This window comes from Oncorhynchus kisutch, linkage group LG23, assembly GCF_002021735.2.
Source record: "Oncorhynchus kisutch isolate 150728-3 linkage group LG23, Okis_V2, whole genome shotgun sequence".
Lineage (NCBI taxonomy): Eukaryota > Metazoa > Chordata > Actinopteri > Salmoniformes > Salmonidae > Oncorhynchus > Oncorhynchus kisutch.
In genome coordinates, this window is record NC_034196.2 from 48,310,942 (window position 1) to 48,328,043 (window position 17,102).

The window sequence follows — 17,102 nt, forward strand, 5'->3', positions numbered from 1 at the left end:
TTTTGGAATAAGTCTGTAACGTAAAAAAAAATGTGGAAAAGTCAAGGGATCGGAATACTTTCCGAAAGCATTGTGGTTGGAACAAATAAATCTCAAATTTGGACTCAGACCAAAGGACAAATTTCCATCGCTTGCATTTCTTGGCCCAAGCAAGTCTCTTCTTATTGGTGTCCTTAAGTTGTGGTTTCTTTGCAGCAATTCGACCTCTGAACAGTTGATGTGGAAATGTGTCTGTTACTTGAACTCTGTGAAGCATTTATTTGGGCTGAAATTTGAGGCTGGTAACTCTAATGAACTTATCCTCAACAGCAGAGGTAATTCAGGGTCTTCCTTTCCTGTGGCGGTCATCATGAGAGACAGTTTCATCATAGCGTTTGATGGTTTTTACGACTGCACTTAAAGAAACTATCAAAGTTCTTGAAATGTTCCCGATTGACTGACATTCATGTCTTAAAGTAATGATGGTCTATCGTTTATCTTTGCTTATTTGAGCTATTTTTGCCATAATATGGACTTGGTCTTTTACCAAATAGAGCTATCTTCTGTATAACACCCCTACCTTGTCACAACACAACTGATTGTCTCAAACGCATTAAGGAAAGCAATTCCACAAATTAACTTTTCACAAGACACACCTGTTAATTGAAATGCATTCCAGGTGATGACCTCATGAAGCTGGTTGAGAGAATGCCAAGCGTGTGCCAAGCTGTCATCAAGGCAAAAGATGGCTACTTTGAAGAATATAAAATATATATTAATTTGTTTAACACTTGTTTCGGTTACTACATGATTCCATATGTGTTATTTCATAGTTTTGATGTCTTCACTATTATACTACAATGTAGAAAATAGTAAAAAGATAAAGGAACAACTTGAATCAGTTGGTGTCCAAACTTGACTGGTAGATTTTTTTCAAAGTTCATCAACAAGGAAAGGAAATGTTTTAACAGGCCAATCAGAGTTTGTGGGTGTATACCCCTCTTGTCTATATAACACCCTGCACTGCTCTGGTTTCCTCATTCTAAGAACTACCTCTTACATGAGTCTTACAAGAGATCTGGTGGGATGTCCCCCTGAACTCCTTCAGAGAACCGGGGTTACACACCATAACCCAAAGTTCTCTTTCAGTCCACCCGGTTCGACATCTTACTATGGGACACTTGTAAAACACACTGATTGCCTGTGAAGACACATCCAGTACGTGACTGATGTTTCCAGGCAAAACACAGAGGAAGTGGCGAAAAGCCGTGGCTCTCTCTATGGTGAGGGCTGCTCGACAGGCTACGGAGTCCAGAGACAATCCCCTAATCATGTTCTGCTGGGTCGGGAAGAGCAAGCCTTTGGCACAATTTATCCTGAAGCCTAGAGCAAGCAGGTGCGACAACAGCTGGGCTGTGTGCTCCGTTGCCTGAGCCCAAATGTCCAGATCAACCAGTCATCGATGTACGTCAGGACTCTTAAGCCTCTATCCTGTAGGGGGGCTAGGGGGGCTAGGGGGGCTTCGGCACACTTGGTGAATGTCCGTGGGTCAAGGGGCAGACCGAATGGTAAGGTGAGATATTCGTAGGCTATGCCCCTGAAGGGAAACTTTAGATATCTCCTGCAGGATAAACTTCCTAAGCTATACTGTGGTGAACCACGTGTTCCAATCTGACAGCATGCAATGCTTTGGCATTTGAAATGTCTCTCAGATGCTTGTTGAGGTGCCGTAAATCCAGAATGGAGTGTACCCCAGGAGCCAGGGAAGCAGAACCCCAGGAGCCAGGGAAGCAGAACCCCAGGAGCCAGGGAAGCAGAACCCCAGGAGCCAGGGAAGCAGAACCCCAGGAGCCAGGGAAGCAGAACCAGAAAGCTTTATTTACCAGGGTGGCGGTATTATTAAAGTAGAGCCAACAGGGATGCTAGATAATTAGCCTGAGTGATGATAGCCAGCTAGTCGAGCCGTAGCATGAGAAACCAAGTGCAGACGTAGTGTGTAAACCAAGTAACTCGAGGTAAAAGGTGTTTGAATGGTGGGGTAACATGCTGAAGAAACAGCACTGCCAAACAAACCGGATGGAGGTTTAGCCAAGAGGTTGCTAACACCAGTGGTACCGTTAGTCCACTAACTAGTCAAGACACTTGGAAGTTCAGCTAGCTAACAAGCGGTGGGAACCGACGGAGAGCTAGAAACTCCAGTAAATGATTCCTCATGGTTGAGCATGTTGCCTTTTTCTTCACTTTCTGAATCCAGTTTATTTGCAAACTGTTAAAATCATTAGAGGAACATTTATGTTGGTTTGTCTGGTGGAGGTGGTGAATCCTGTGTGTTGGTTTGGTAAAGAGTTCTATTGTGTCCACGTTGTCTATGTTCACTTCAGAGAAAGAGCACATGCTGGAACAATTATGTGCCCTAGACTTTCTTTATGGACCAAAGGTTTATTGAACTGAGGGTGATTGTGGTGAAACAGTGCCATCTATCATACAAGATCTGTAACAAACATGTTGACAGATACAACAATTATGATTTACTAGGGAATCAGATTACACCTCATCCCCTATTCATCCAGTATTCAGTGAACTATGTAGGAAATCAAATTACACCTCATTCCCTATTCAGTGCACTATGTAGGGAATCAAATTACACCTCATCCCCTATTCAGTGCACTATGTAGGGAATCAAATTATACCCCATTCCCTATCCAGTGCACTACGTAGGGAATAAAGTGCCATTTGGGACACACAGTCTCAGAAATAAGGGTTCTTTATACTGCTAGTAAAGTGGTGATGTGTCTACACTACATGGGTTTATGGATTATTGTTTATGTGAGATGAGCAAAAACAATTCTATTGAAAAAATCGTTATCGAACCACACATTTTAAAAAGGTCACAAGGGGTTTAAAACATTTTAGTTAATTGATCATATATATAAATCAATGTTGTGCTGATGATCACACACGTTTAATTTAACTTTAAATAATAATTGACACTCTTCACAAACCAATATCCAACTCAACACCACAACCAACACAACACCCAACAAATCTCCAGAAATTCACATAAGAATTCAAACAGCTCATTAGAAGACATTTGTTGCAATGCATTTCAAACGGACCGTTGTTAACCTAGACCACTACCCAGTCAACACAAAAAGCTGTGCTCAAGTCTATAAGCATCATTCTATCTAAATGTGTCGATAAAGTATACAAGTTTAAAAAAGGACCAATAGTACAACATAATGAGAATGCCCAAAAGTGGAATAGCTATTTGTCTAAAAATAAGCTAAACCTACAGTACATATATATATAAATATCGCTGCTGGAATATGCTGAGCCTATGTGATGGCATATTGTCAGTATGTTTAAATGATGTACTAGTGAAGTACTGAATGAATTGACTGTACTAGTGAAGTACTGAATGAATTGACTGTACTAGTGAAGTACTGAATGAATTGACTGTACTAGTGAAGTACTGTATGAATTGACTGTACTAGTGAAGTACTGTATGAATTGACTGTACTAGTTATGTACTGAATGAATTGACTGTACTAGTTAAGTACTGTATGAATTGACTGTACTAGTTAAGTACTGAATGAATTGACTGTACTAGTGAAGTACTGAATGAATTGACTGTACTAGTGAAGTACTGAATGAATTGACTGTACTAGTTATGTACTGAATGAATTGACTGTACTAGTTAAGTACTGAATGAATTGACTGTACTAGTGAAGTACTGAATGAATTGACTGTACTAGTTAAGTACTGAATGAATTGACTGTACTAGTTATGTACTGAATGAATTGACTGTACTAGTTAAGTACTGAATGAATTGACTGTACTAGTTATGTACTGAATGAATTGACTGTACTTGTTAAGTACTGAATGAATTGACTGTACTAGTGAAGTACTGAATGAATTGACTGTACTAGTGAAGTACTGAATGAATTGACTGTACTAGTGAAGTACTGAATGAATTGACTGTACTAGTGAAGTACTGAATGAATTGACTGTACTAGTGAAGTACTGAATGAATTGACTGTACTAGTGAAGTACTGAATGAATTGACTGTACTAGTGAAGTACTGTATGAATTGACTGTACTAGTGAAGTACTGTATGAATTGACTGTACTAGTTAAGTACTGAATGAATTGACTGTACTAGTTAAGTACTGAATGAATTGACTGTACTAGTGAAGTACTGTATGAATTGACTGTACTAGTTAAGTACTGAATGAATTGACTGTACTAGTTAAGTACTGAATGAATTGACTGTACTAGTTATGTACTGAATGAATTGACTGTACTAGTGAAGTACTGAATGAATTGACTGTACTAGTGAAGTACTGTATGAATTGACTGTACTAGTTAAGTACTGAATGAATTGACTGTACTAGTGAAGTACTGAATGAATTGACTGTACTAGTGAAGTACTGAATGAATTGACTGTACTAGTGAAGTACTGAATGAATTGACTGTACTAGTGAAGTACTGAATGAATTGACTGTACTAGTGAAGTACTGTATGAATTGACTGTACTAGTGAAGTACTGTATGAATTGACTGTACTAGTTAAGTACTGAATGAATTGACTGTACTAGTTAAGTACTGAATGAATTGACTGTACTAGTGAAGTACTGTATGAATTGACTGTACTAGTTAAGTACTGAATGAATTGACTGTACTAGTTAAGTACTGAATGAATTGACTGTACTAGTTATGTACTGAATGAATTGACTGTACTAGTGAAGTACTGAATGAATTGACTGTACTAGTGAAGTACTGAATGAATTGACTGTACTAGTGAAGTACTGAATGAATTGACTGTACTAGTGAAGTACTGAATTAATTGACTGTACTAGTTAGGTACTGAATGAATTGACTGTACTAGTTAGGTACTGAATGAATTGACTGTACTAGTTAGGTACTGAATGAATTGACTGTACTAGTTATGTACTGAATGAATTGACTGTACTAGTTATGTACTGAATGAATTGACTGTACTAGTGAAGTACTGTATGAATTGACTGTACTAGTGAAGTACTGAATGAATTGACTGTACTAGTGAAGTACTGAATGAATTGACTGTACTAGTTAAGTACTGAATGAATTGACTGTACTTGTTAAGTACTGAATGAATTGACTGTACTAGTTAAGTACTGAATGAATTGACTGTACTAGTTAAGTACTGAATGAATTGACTGTACTTGTTAGGTACTGAATGAATTGACTGTACTAGTTATGTACTGAATGAATTGACTGTACTAGTTATGTACTGAATGAATTGACTGTACTAGTGAAGTACTGAATGAATTGACTGTACTAGTTATGTACTGAATGAATTGACTGTACTAGTGAAGTACTGTATGAATTGACTGTACTAGTTAAGTACTGAATGAATTGACTGTACTAGTGAAGTACTGAATGAATTGACTGTACTAGTTATGTACTGAATGAATTGACTGTACTAGTTATGTACTGAATGAATTGACTGTACTTGTTAAGTACTGAATGAATTGACTGTACTAGTGAAGTACTGAATGAATTGACTGTACTAGTTATGTACTGAATGAATTGACTGTACTAGTGAAGTACTGTATGAATTGACTGTACTAGTTATGTACTGAATGAATTGACTGTACTAGTTATGTACTGAATGAATTGACTGTACTAGTTATGTACTGAATGAATTGACTGTACTAGTTATGTACTGAATGAATTGACTGTACTAGTTATGTACTGTATGAATTGACTGTACTATCTGTACATTAGCTCTCTAACCTCTGTCATCCGCCTCTAATGATACCCTTCTAGTCAGCTTTGAGCTCACAGATGTGGCAGCTGAATGGATGCATATTCCCATGGCTTACTTCACAGTAGAAACATTCACGTTTATATAGAGTATGGGCAATGAGTTCCATGTGGATTAACACGGTCTCTGTTCATCTGAAGCTCTGTCTCTTGTTCCATGTGAATTAATAACACGGTCTCTGTTCAGCTGCAGCTCTGTTTCTTGGACTTTATCAGGTGATTGTTTCTAAAATATTTTTCCAGGCATGGGAGAGGTGAAGCAGTGAATCAGTTTGAAACAGAAGTGAACCCGTTTGAAGCAGTGAATCCGTTTGAAACAGAAGTGAACCAGTTTGAAGCAGTGAATCCGTTTGAAACAGTAGTGAACCAGTTTGAAGCAGTGAATCAGTTTGAAACAGAAGTGAACCCGTTTGAAGCAGTGAATCAGTTTGAAACAGAAGTGAACCCGTTTGAAGCAGTGAATCAGTTTGAAACAGAAGTGAACCAGTGAAGCAGATGTCAGTTTAAGGGAAAGCAGTGGAGGATTAACAGCTCGTAATCACGACTTCTTCTCCGATATCAGCCTCTCCTAAATATCCAGTTGTCTTGGCACTATACTTAGTTCATGTCATTTCATCAGTCTGCTGCCCCTGTCCTGACCAACAACATTCATTTCTACTATCGCTGGTCTTCTTCACCATGAATCAGTGGATATGAACAATGATGCCCCCTGTCCTGACCAACATTATTTGAGTCTGAGACGACACAGGATCCAGAGATTTTTGCTCTGGGGAGGGACAGGATCTATTAAAATCACTAATGACTGTACATTTGAGTAAATGCCTGGCAGCTTGCCGTATCAATCAATTGGCTACGGCCCCGGGCACAGGGCACAGGGCAGGGTGGGGGGAAAAGGGAGATAGGTTAGGCAAGGCAGGCAAGGTTGGCAGGGTGGATAGAGTGGGCCTTAACTCTGGCGTCGGCATGGCCGGTCTCAGCGTCTGCTCGTGAATCCGTTCCAGGATACGATGGATACTACTGAAGCTGGGTCTGTCTGTGGGGTGTCCGCTCCAACACAGTCTCATCAGATTGAACAGTTCTACAGGACAGTTCTCAGGGCAGGCCAAGATGTGGCCATCTCTAACGTAGTAGATGACCTCTTCATGGGCCATGCCGTAGTACGGCTGCATGCCGTGGGAGAAGATCTCCCAGAGAAGGACCCCGTAGGCCCACACGTCCGACTCCGTGGTGTAACGGTTGTAGAAGATGGACTCCGGGGGCATCCAGCGGATGGGGATAGCATCGTTCTCATTGGCCTTGTAGTAGTCAGCAGAGTAGATGTTTCTGGATAAACCGAAGTCGGCGATCTTAACCACCATCTCCTCTCCTACGAGGCAGTTCCGGGTGGCCAGGTCGCGGTGGACGAACTTCCGTTCCGATAGGTATGCCATGCCCGCCGCAACCTGGCGAAGAGAATGGGAAACCAAGAGTTAGCTTGGTAGCATTAGCCATCATGAAAATATACAACTGTTCATGCCCAGCTAGTGTTGGCTTGATGGCTCGATGTCTCTTGTTTTCATATGGGAAATGCTAAAAGTTTCCTGTTTTAGTAATAACTGTTTTTGTTGGTAATCTAGTATTAGCATCGCAGCTAAGTTTCACATGTTTTTATACGGGAAATGCTAACAGTTCCCTACAATTAGCCTAATACTCTCTGTTAACATGGCAGCTAAGTGTGTCATGTTTTCTATGGGAAATGCTAACAGTTCCCTACAATTAGCATGGCAGCTAAGTGTGTCATGTTTTCTATGGGAAATGCTAATAGTTCCCTACAATTAGCCTAATACTCTCTGTTAGCATGGCAGCTAAGTGTGTCATGTTTTCTATGGGAAATGCTAATAGTTCCCTACAATTAGCCTAATACTCTCTGTTAGCATGGCAGCTAAGTGTGTCATGTTTTCTATGGGAAATGCTAACAGTTCCCTACAATTAGCCTAATACTCTCTGTTAGCATGGCAGCTAAGTGTGTTATGTTTTCTATGGGAAATGCTAACAATATTAACATTTCTACTGTCTGTATTGTAATGTTGAATTAAAGAAAAAATGTAATCCTTTCAGTACCAGTCAAAAGTTTGGACACACCTACTCATTCAAGGGTTTTTCTTTTCTTTTTCTATTTGTACTATTTTCTACAGTGAACACATCAGCACTACGAAATAACACATGTGGTAACCCGAAAAAGTGATTAACAAATCAAAATATATTTTATATTTGAGATTTATCAAAGTAGCCACCTTTGCCTTGATGACAGCTTTGCACACTCTTGGCATTCTCTCAACCAACTTCATGAGGTAGTCACCTGGAATGCATTTCAATTAACAGGTGTGCCTTGTTAAAAGTGAATTTGTGGAATATCTTTCCTTCTTAATGCGTTTGAGCCAATCAGGTGTGTTGTGACAAGATAGAGGTGGTATACAGAAGATAGCCCAATTTGGTAAAAGACTAAGTCCATATTATGGCAAGAACAGCTGAAATAAGCAAAGAGAAACGACAATCCATCATTATCACATGAAGTTTCTTCAAGTGCAGTCGCAAAAACCATCAAGCGCTATGATGAAACTGGCTGTCATGAGGACTGTCACAGGAAAGGAAGTCCCAGAGTTACCTCTGCTGTACAGTATAAGTTCATTAGAGTTACCTGGCTGTCATGAGGACTGCCACAGGAAAGGAAGACCCAGAGTTACCTCTGCTGCAGAAGATAAGTTCATTAGAGTTAACTACACCTCAGATTGCAGCCCAAATTCGAGTTCAAGTAACAGACACATCTCAACATCAACTGTTCAGAAGAGACTGTGTGAATCAGAACTTCATGGTTGAATTGCTGCAAAGAAACCACTACTGAAGGACACCGATAAGAAGAAGAGACTTGATTAGGCCAAGAAACACGAACAATGGACATTAGACTGGTGGAAATCTATCCTTTGGTCTGATGACTCTAAATTTGAGATTTCTGGTTCCAACCGCCATGTCTTTGTGAGACGCAGAGTAGGTGAACAGATGATCTCAGCATGTGTGGTTCCAACTATGAAGCATGGAGGAGGTGGTGTGATGGCACTTTGCTAGTGACACTGTCAGTGATTTATTTAGAATTCAAGGCAGACTTAACCATCAGATGACCTGGCCTCCACAATCACCCGACCTCAAAACAATTGAGCTGGGAGTGAAGTAAAAGCAGGGAACTCCTTCAAGACTGTTGGAATAGCATTCCAGGTTAAGCTGGTTGAGAGAATGCCAAGTGTTTGCAAAGCTGTCATCAAGGCAAAGGATGGCTACTTAGAATCTAAAATATTAAATATATTTGGATTTGTTTAAAACTTTTTTGGTTACTACATGATTCCATATGTTATTTCATAGTTGTGATGTCTTCACTATTACAATGTAGAAAATTGTAAAAATAGTGAAAAACCCTTGAATGAGTAGGTGTGTCCGAACTTTTGACTGGTACGGTGTGTGTATTAACTGGTACGGTGTGTGTTTTGTTGCACCTGCTTGGATATGAACAGCTGTTCTTCGCAGCACAGTGGCCCCAACTCCAGTTCGGAGGAGAAGCTGCGTCCTGATAGGCTGGCCTGGCTCAGGCTGTGTTGCTGGGTGGGACTACGGCGGCGCAGGTACTCGTTCAGGTCTCCGTAAGACATGTACTCAAACATCAGACACATGGGCTTCCCCACCGCACAAACACCTGGAGGAGAGGACACAAACACACATACACCAGTGTTGCCTCATAGCATACAAACCAAATACTTTGTGACCTCTGTCCTTTCTGATGTAAACATAGTGTGTTACCAGAATAACTACAGTGTCAATGCAACTATGGAATTCATCTGGTGACACTGGTTTCTGGGGACCGGGATGACATGCATGACTTGTCCCTATCCTACAGCGCATACAAAGGGTCACCCCCAACCTAACTCACCTAGTATCCTAACCATGTTGGGGTGGTCAAACTAACTAACTCACCTAGTATCCTGACTATGTTGGGGTGGTCAAACTAACTAACTCACCTAGTATCCTGACTATGTTGGGGTGGTCAAACTAACTAACTCGCCTAGTAGCCTGACTTTGTTGGGATGGTCAAACTAACTCATCTAGTAGCCTGACTATATGGGGTGGTCAAACTAACTCACCTAGTATCCTGACAATGTTGGGATGGTTAAACTAACTAACTCACCTAGTACCCTGACCATGTTTGGGTGATCAAACTACCTCACCTAGCAGCCTGACAATGTTGCGGTGGTCAAACTGACTCACCTAGTATCGTGACAATGTTGGGATGGTTAAACTAACTAACTCACCTAGAAGCCTGACGATGTTGGGGTGGTCAAACTCAGCCATGAGAGCGGCTTCTCTCTGAAAGTCGTTCTGCATGTCAGCAGATGCTTCTTCCTTCAGCATCTTCACTGCTACCATGGTGAAGGGCTTAATGGGCTGGAGACCTGGGGCTCTGAAGAACAACACAATAGTAACAGATATACAAAGTAATCACCTCATATAGACCCTGAACCTGATCCATCACTGCTATGTGGTGAAGGACTGCTGAACCTGATCCATCACTGCTATGTGGTGAAGGACTGCTGAACCTAATACATCACTGCTACCATGGTGAAGGGCTTAATGGGCTGGAGACCTGGGGCTCTGAAGAACAACACAATAATAACAGATATACAAAGTAATCACCTCATATAGACCCTGAACCTGATCCATCATTGCTACGTGGTGAAGGACTGCTGAACCTAATACATCACTGCTACCATGGTGAAGGGCTTAATGGGCTGGAGACCTGGGGCTCTGAAGAACAACACAATAATAACAGATATACAAAGTAATCACCTCATATAGACCCTGAACCTGATCCATCACTGCTATGTGGTGAAGGACTGCTGAACCTAATCCATCACTGCTATGTGGTGAAGGACTCCTGAACCTGATCCATCACTGCTATGTGGTGAAGGACTGCTGAACCTAATACATCACTGCTACCATGGTGAAGGGCTTAATGGGCTGGAGACCTGGGGCTCTGAAGAACAACACAATAATAACAGATATACAAAGTAATCACCTCATATAGACCCTGAACCTGATCCATCACTGCTATGTGGTGAAGGACTGCTGAACCTGATCCATCACTGCTACGTGGTGAAGGACTGCTGAACCTGATCCATCACTGCTACGTGGTGAAGGACTCCTGAACCTAATCCATCACTGCTATGTGGTGAAGGACTGCTGAACCTAATCCATCACTGCTATGTGGTGAAGGACTGCTGAACCTAATCCATCACTGCTATGTGGTGAAGGACTGCTGAACCTAATCCATCACTGCTATGTGGTGAAGGACTCCTGAACCTGATCCATCACTGCTACGTGGTGAAGGACTGCTGAACCTAATACATCACTGCTATGTGGTGAAGGACTGCTGAACCTAATCCATCACTGCTATGTGGTGAAGGACTGCTGAACCTGATCCATCACTGCTATGTGGTGAAGGACTCCTGAACCTGATCCATCACTGCTATGTGGTGAAGGACTCCTGAACCTAATCCATCACTGCTATGTGGTGAAGGACTGCTGAACCTAATACATCACTGCTATGTGGTGAAGGACTCCTGAACCTAATACATCACTGCTATGTGGTGAAGGACTGCTGAACCTAATCCATCACTGCTATGTGGTGAAGGACTGCTGAACCTAATCCATCACTGCTATGTGGTGAAGGACTGCTGAACCTAATCCATCACTGCTATGTGGTGAAGGACTGCTGAACCTAATCCATCACTGCTATGTGGTGAAGGACTGCTGAACCTAATCCATCACTGCTATGTGGTGAAGGACTGCTGAACCTAATCCATCACTGCTATGTGGTGAAGGACTGCTGAACCTAATCCATCACTGCTATGTGGTGAAGGACTGCTGAACCTGATCCATCACTGCTATGTGGTGAAGGACTCCTGAACCTGATCCATCACTGCTATGTGGTGAAGGACTCCTGAACCTAATCCATCACTGCTATGTGGTGAAGGACTGCTGAACCTAATACATCACTGCTATGTGGTGAAGGACTCCTGAACCTAATACATCACTGCTATGTGGTGAAGGACTGCTGAACCTAATCCATCACTGCTATGTGGTGAAGGACTGCTGAACCTAATCCATCACTGCTATGTGGTGAAGGACTGCTGAACCTAATCCATCACTGCTATGTGGTGAAGGACTGCTGAACCTAATCCATCACTGCTATGTGGTGAAGGACTGCTGAACCTAATCCATCACTGCTATGTGGTGAAGGACTGCTGAACCTAATCCATCACTGCTATGTGGTGAAGGACTGCTGAACCTAATCCATCACTGCTATGTGGTGAAGGACTGCTGAACCTAATCCATCACTGCTATGTGGTGAAGGACTGCTGAACCTAATACATCACTGCTATGTGGTGAAGGACTCCTGAACCTAATCCATCACTGCTATGTGGTGAAGGACTCCTGAACCTAATCCATCACTGCTATGTGGTGAAGGACTCCTGAACCTAATCCATCACTGCTATGTGGTGAAGGACTCCTGAACCTAATCCATCACTGCTATGTGGTGAAGGACTCCTGAACCTAATCCATCACTGCTATGTGGTGAAGGACTCCTGAACCTAATACATCACTGCTATGTGGTGAAGGACTCCTGAACCTAATCCATCACTGCTATGTGGTGAAGGACTCCTGAACCTAATCCATCACTGCTATGTGGTGAAGGACTCCTGAACCTAATACATCACTGCTATGTGGTGAAGGACTCCTGAACCTGATCCATCACCGCTACGTGGTGAAGGACTCCTGAACCTAATCCATCACGGCTACGTGGTGAAGGACTGCTGAACCTGATCCATCACTGCTATGTGGTGAAGGACTGCTGAACCTAATCCATCACGGCTATGTGGTGAAGGACTGCTGAACCTAATACATCACTGCTATGTGGTGATGGACTGCTGAACCTAATACATCACTGCTATGTGGTGAAGGACTGCTGAACCTAATACATCACTGCTATGTGGTGAAGGACTGCTGAACCTAATACATCACTGCTATGTGGTGAAGGACTGCTGAACCTAATACATCACTGCTATGTGGTGAAGGACTGCTGAACCTAATACATCACTGCTATGTGGTGAAGGACTGCTGAACCTAATACATCACTGCTATGTGGTGAAGGACTCCTGAACGTAATACATCACTGCTATGTGGTGAAGGACTGCTGAACCTAATCCATCACTTCTATGTGGTGAAGGACTGCTGAACCTAATCCATCACTGCTATGTGGTGAAGGACTGCTGAACCTAATACATCACTGCTATGTGGTGAAGGACTCCTGAACCTAATCCATCACTGCTATGTGGTGAAGGACTCGTGATGTTCTGGGGGTCTGGCATACTGAACCACCCAGGTGCTGACCTATCATCCATCCGTTTAACTGTGGGTCCAGGTTGCCATGATGGATCCTCTGGGGGTCTGGGGTGCTGACCTGGGATCCAGTAGCATGGTTTAACATCGGAGTTAGCCGAATCAGCCGGCCATGATGGATCCTCTGGGGGTCTGAGGTGCTGACCTGGGATCCAGTAGCATGGTTTAACATGGGAGTCAGACGAATCAGCCGGCCATGATGGATCCATTATGGGAATGACTTTATAGTATGTGTGCATGTGTCCAGTTGACCCGTAATGGCAGCCATTCAGGGAGCTAGACCAAAGAAATCAGCTAGGCCATAGTTAGTCTTTGTGCCATTTCATTTCAGCACCACTTCCTCTGTTGTCTCCTGAGTATTCCTGGATACAGTCAACAGAGCTCTCTCTGCCTGTATCCCAAATGGCACCCATAGGACTCTGGTCAAAAGTAGTGTCCTATAGAAATAGGTTGTCATTTGGGACACATTATCTTTTTGAAGGGGTTATGAATATCTGCTTTACCAGTCTGTCTCTGCTGACAGTCTCTGCTGACAGTCTCTGCTGACAGTCTCTGCTGACAGCCTCTGCTGACAGCCTCTGCTGACAGTCTCTGCTGACAGTCTCTGCTGACAGCCTCTGCTGACAGTCTCTGCTGACAGTCTCTGCTGACAGTCTCTGCTGACAGTCTCTGCTGACAGCCTCTGCTGACAGTCTCTGCTGACCCACTGAGGAGGCTAAAGGGAGGGAAGCGTCACATCAGACCCATGATCTGATGCAGCTGATATCCTGTCCCAGTCCCAGTCTGCTCTATTTTGGGCTGGGTTAGGAGGGGAGAGGAGGGAAGAGGGGGGGGGGGGTCTGGGGATTGTAAAGTGGTTTTGGAAGGAGGTGTCATCATGAGGGTGTGAGGGGGTTTATATATGTATTTATAATTCTGTCCCACGCTACACTATGCTAGTTGTTGGCTAGCTGTTGTTCCCAGGAGTCTCCATGTACAGGAGGAATGCTTTATGCTGCCCAGGGGATTACCTGAGATAAGTAGCTACCCTCTTGGGATAAAATGGAGCTATCTAGAACCAAAAGGGATTATTCGGCTGTCCCTGTAGGAGAACCCTTTGAAAAAAACCTTTTTGGTTCCATGTATAACAATTTTGGGTTCCATGTAGAACCCTTTCCACAGAGGGTTCTCCATGGATCTCAAAATAGGTATTCTATCTGGAACCAAAAACGGTTATTCTATGGGGACAGTCAAAGAACCCTTTTGGAACCATTTTTTCTAAGACTGTAAATCCTCACAGCTAAAGGTGCTCTGGACCTCTAAAGAACTCATTCTACTGATCTAGAACCTCTAAAGAACACTCTTTGAAAAAAGGGTTCCAAAATGGTTCTTCAGTTGTCCTCATTGGAGAACCCTTTTTGGTTCCATGTAGAACCATTTGGGTTCCATGTAGAACCCTCTGTGGAAAGGAAAGGGTTCTACAAACTGGTTTGAATCTTACTGATGCTTTGCCACAATAACAAAATGTGTTTGCATGATTAATGCCTAAACAAATTCATTTCCCTGTGTACAATCTCTGCTTGGGGTTTGAAATAGTTCAACCAAACTAAAGAAGTGTTGTTAAAAGTGTTATTGAAACATACCTTTAAATAACTTAGCATTTCCAGGGAACCATAGTAAAACGTTCTCAGAACCGCCCTGCAATCTAACATTTAAAGTTCCCAGAACAAGCAAAATGTTCACGTCCATTCTCAGACCGTTTTAAAACATGTTTCCATTTTACCAGTCATGGAAGCTATGGCTTCATTCCCTGAACCAATGGGAAACCAAAAACTTCTAAGATTACCAAATGAGCTAGCTGGGTATACTGCTTTGGAACCTCCAAAGGCCACATTCTGCTGCCCTGAAACTAGAGTTATCCTGCATTGTAAACTGTCATGGTGAAAACATGTTGATACAACAGCAGCTAAGATGGGGAAAAGTATGTCCATAAGGCACTGATCCACCTCCTACAGGCCCTAGTTTTTACCTTCTTAACAGGATTGTCAACAAGGCAGGTCCTGCAGGCTCTAGTTTCTACATTCTTAACAGCACTGTCAACAAGGCACGTCCTACAGGCCCTAGTTTCTACCTTCTTAACAACACTGTCAACAAGGCAGGTCCTACAGGCCCTAGTTTCTAACTTCTTAACAACACTGTCAACAAGGTATTTCACCTTTATTTAACCAGGTAGGCCAGTTGAGAACAAGTTCTCATTTACAAATGCGACCTGGCCAAGATAGAGCAATGCAGTGAGACACAAACAACAACACAGAGTTACACATGGAATAAACAAACAGTCAATACCACAATAGAAAAAATCTGTATACAGTGTGTGCAAATGGAGTAAGGAGGTAAGACAATAAATAGGCCATAGTAGTGAAGTTATTACAATTTAGCATTAACACTGGAGTGATAGATGTGTAGATGATGATGTGCAAGTAGAGATACTGGTGAGCAAAAGAGCAGCAAAGTAAATAAAAACAATATGGGGATGAGGTAGGTAGTGGGATGGGCTATTTACAGATGGGCTGTGTACAGCTGCAGCGATCGTTAAGATGCTCAGATAGCTGATGCTTAAAGTTATTGAGGGAGACATAAGTCTCCAACTTCAGCGATTTTTACAATTCGTTCCAGTCATTGGCAGCAGAGAACTGGAAGGAAAGGAGGCCAAATGAGGTGTTGGCTTTGGGGATGACCAGTGAGCTGAGATAAGGTGGAGCTTTACCTACCAAAGACTTATAGATGACCTGGAGCTAGTGGGTTTGGCGACAAATATGTAGCGAGGGCCAGCTGATGAGAGCATACAGGTTGTAGTGGTGGGTGGTATATGGGGCTTTGTTGACAAAATGGATGGCACTGTGATAAACAGCATCCAATTTGCTGAGTAGAGTGTTGGAGGCTATTTTGTAAATGACATCGCCGAAGTCAAGGATCGGTAGGATAGTCAGTTTACGTGGGTATGTTTGTCAGCGTGAGTGAAGGTGGCTCTGTTGCGAAATAGGAAGCCAATCCTGGATTTAATTTTGGATTGGAGATGTTTAATAGGAGTCTGGAAGGAGAGTTTACAGTCTAGCCAGACACCTAGGTATTTGTAGTTGTCCACATATTCTAAGTCAGAACCGTCCAAAGTAAAGATGCTAGTTGGGCGGGCGGGTGTGCGTAGCGATTGGTTGAAAAGCATGAATTTAGTTTTACTAGCATTTAAGAGCAGTTGGAGGCCACGGAAGGAGTGTTGTATGGCATCGAAGCTCGTTCGAAGGTTTGTTAACACAGTGTCCAAAGAAGGGCCAGAGGTATACAGAATGGTGTCGTCTGCATAGAGGTGGATCAAGAAATCACCAGCAGCAAGAGCGACATCGTTGATATATACAGAGAAAAGAGTCGGCCCGAGAATTGAACCCTGTGGTACCCCCATAGAGACTGCCAGAGGTCCGGAAAACAGGCCATCCGATTTGACACACTGAACTTTATCTGAGAAGTAGTTGGTGAACCGGGCAAGGCAGTCATTTGAGAAACCAAGGCTGTTGAGTCTGCCGATAAGAATGTGGTGATTGACAGAGTCGAAAGCCTTGGCCAGGTCGATGAAGGCCACATTCTGCTTCCCTGAAACTCACCACATCCTCTTCCTCCACCACCACACCCACATCATCCTCTACCACCACATCCTCTTCTTCCTCCTCCACCACATCCTCTTCCTCCTCCACCACATCCTATTCCTCCACCAACACCACATCATCCTCCACCACCACCACATCCTCTTCCTCCTCCACCACATCCTCCTCCTCCACCACCACCACATCCTCTTCTTCCTCCT

The 17,102-nt window shown here is 42.8% G+C and overlaps 1 protein-coding gene across 1 annotated transcript in view; it reads right to left on the minus strand.

The window, feature by feature from the left end:
• Window positions 1-885: 885 nt before the first annotated feature.
• The window catches only part of musk (muscle, skeletal, receptor tyrosine kinase), a 74,075-nt gene continuing 57,858 nt past the window's right edge, over window positions 886-17,102 (minus strand). Inside the window, exons 16-18 of the mRNA XM_031803015.1 lie at window positions 10,120-10,268; window positions 9,310-9,506; window positions 886-7,227 (exon numbers count right to left, since the gene is read on the minus strand). Coding sequence (XP_031658875.1) covers window positions 6,628-7,227; window positions 9,310-9,506; window positions 10,120-10,268 — 946 coding nt within the window. The 3' untranslated portion in view covers window positions 886-6,627. The remainder of the gene's footprint in view (window positions 7,228-9,309; window positions 9,507-10,119; window positions 10,269-17,102) is intronic.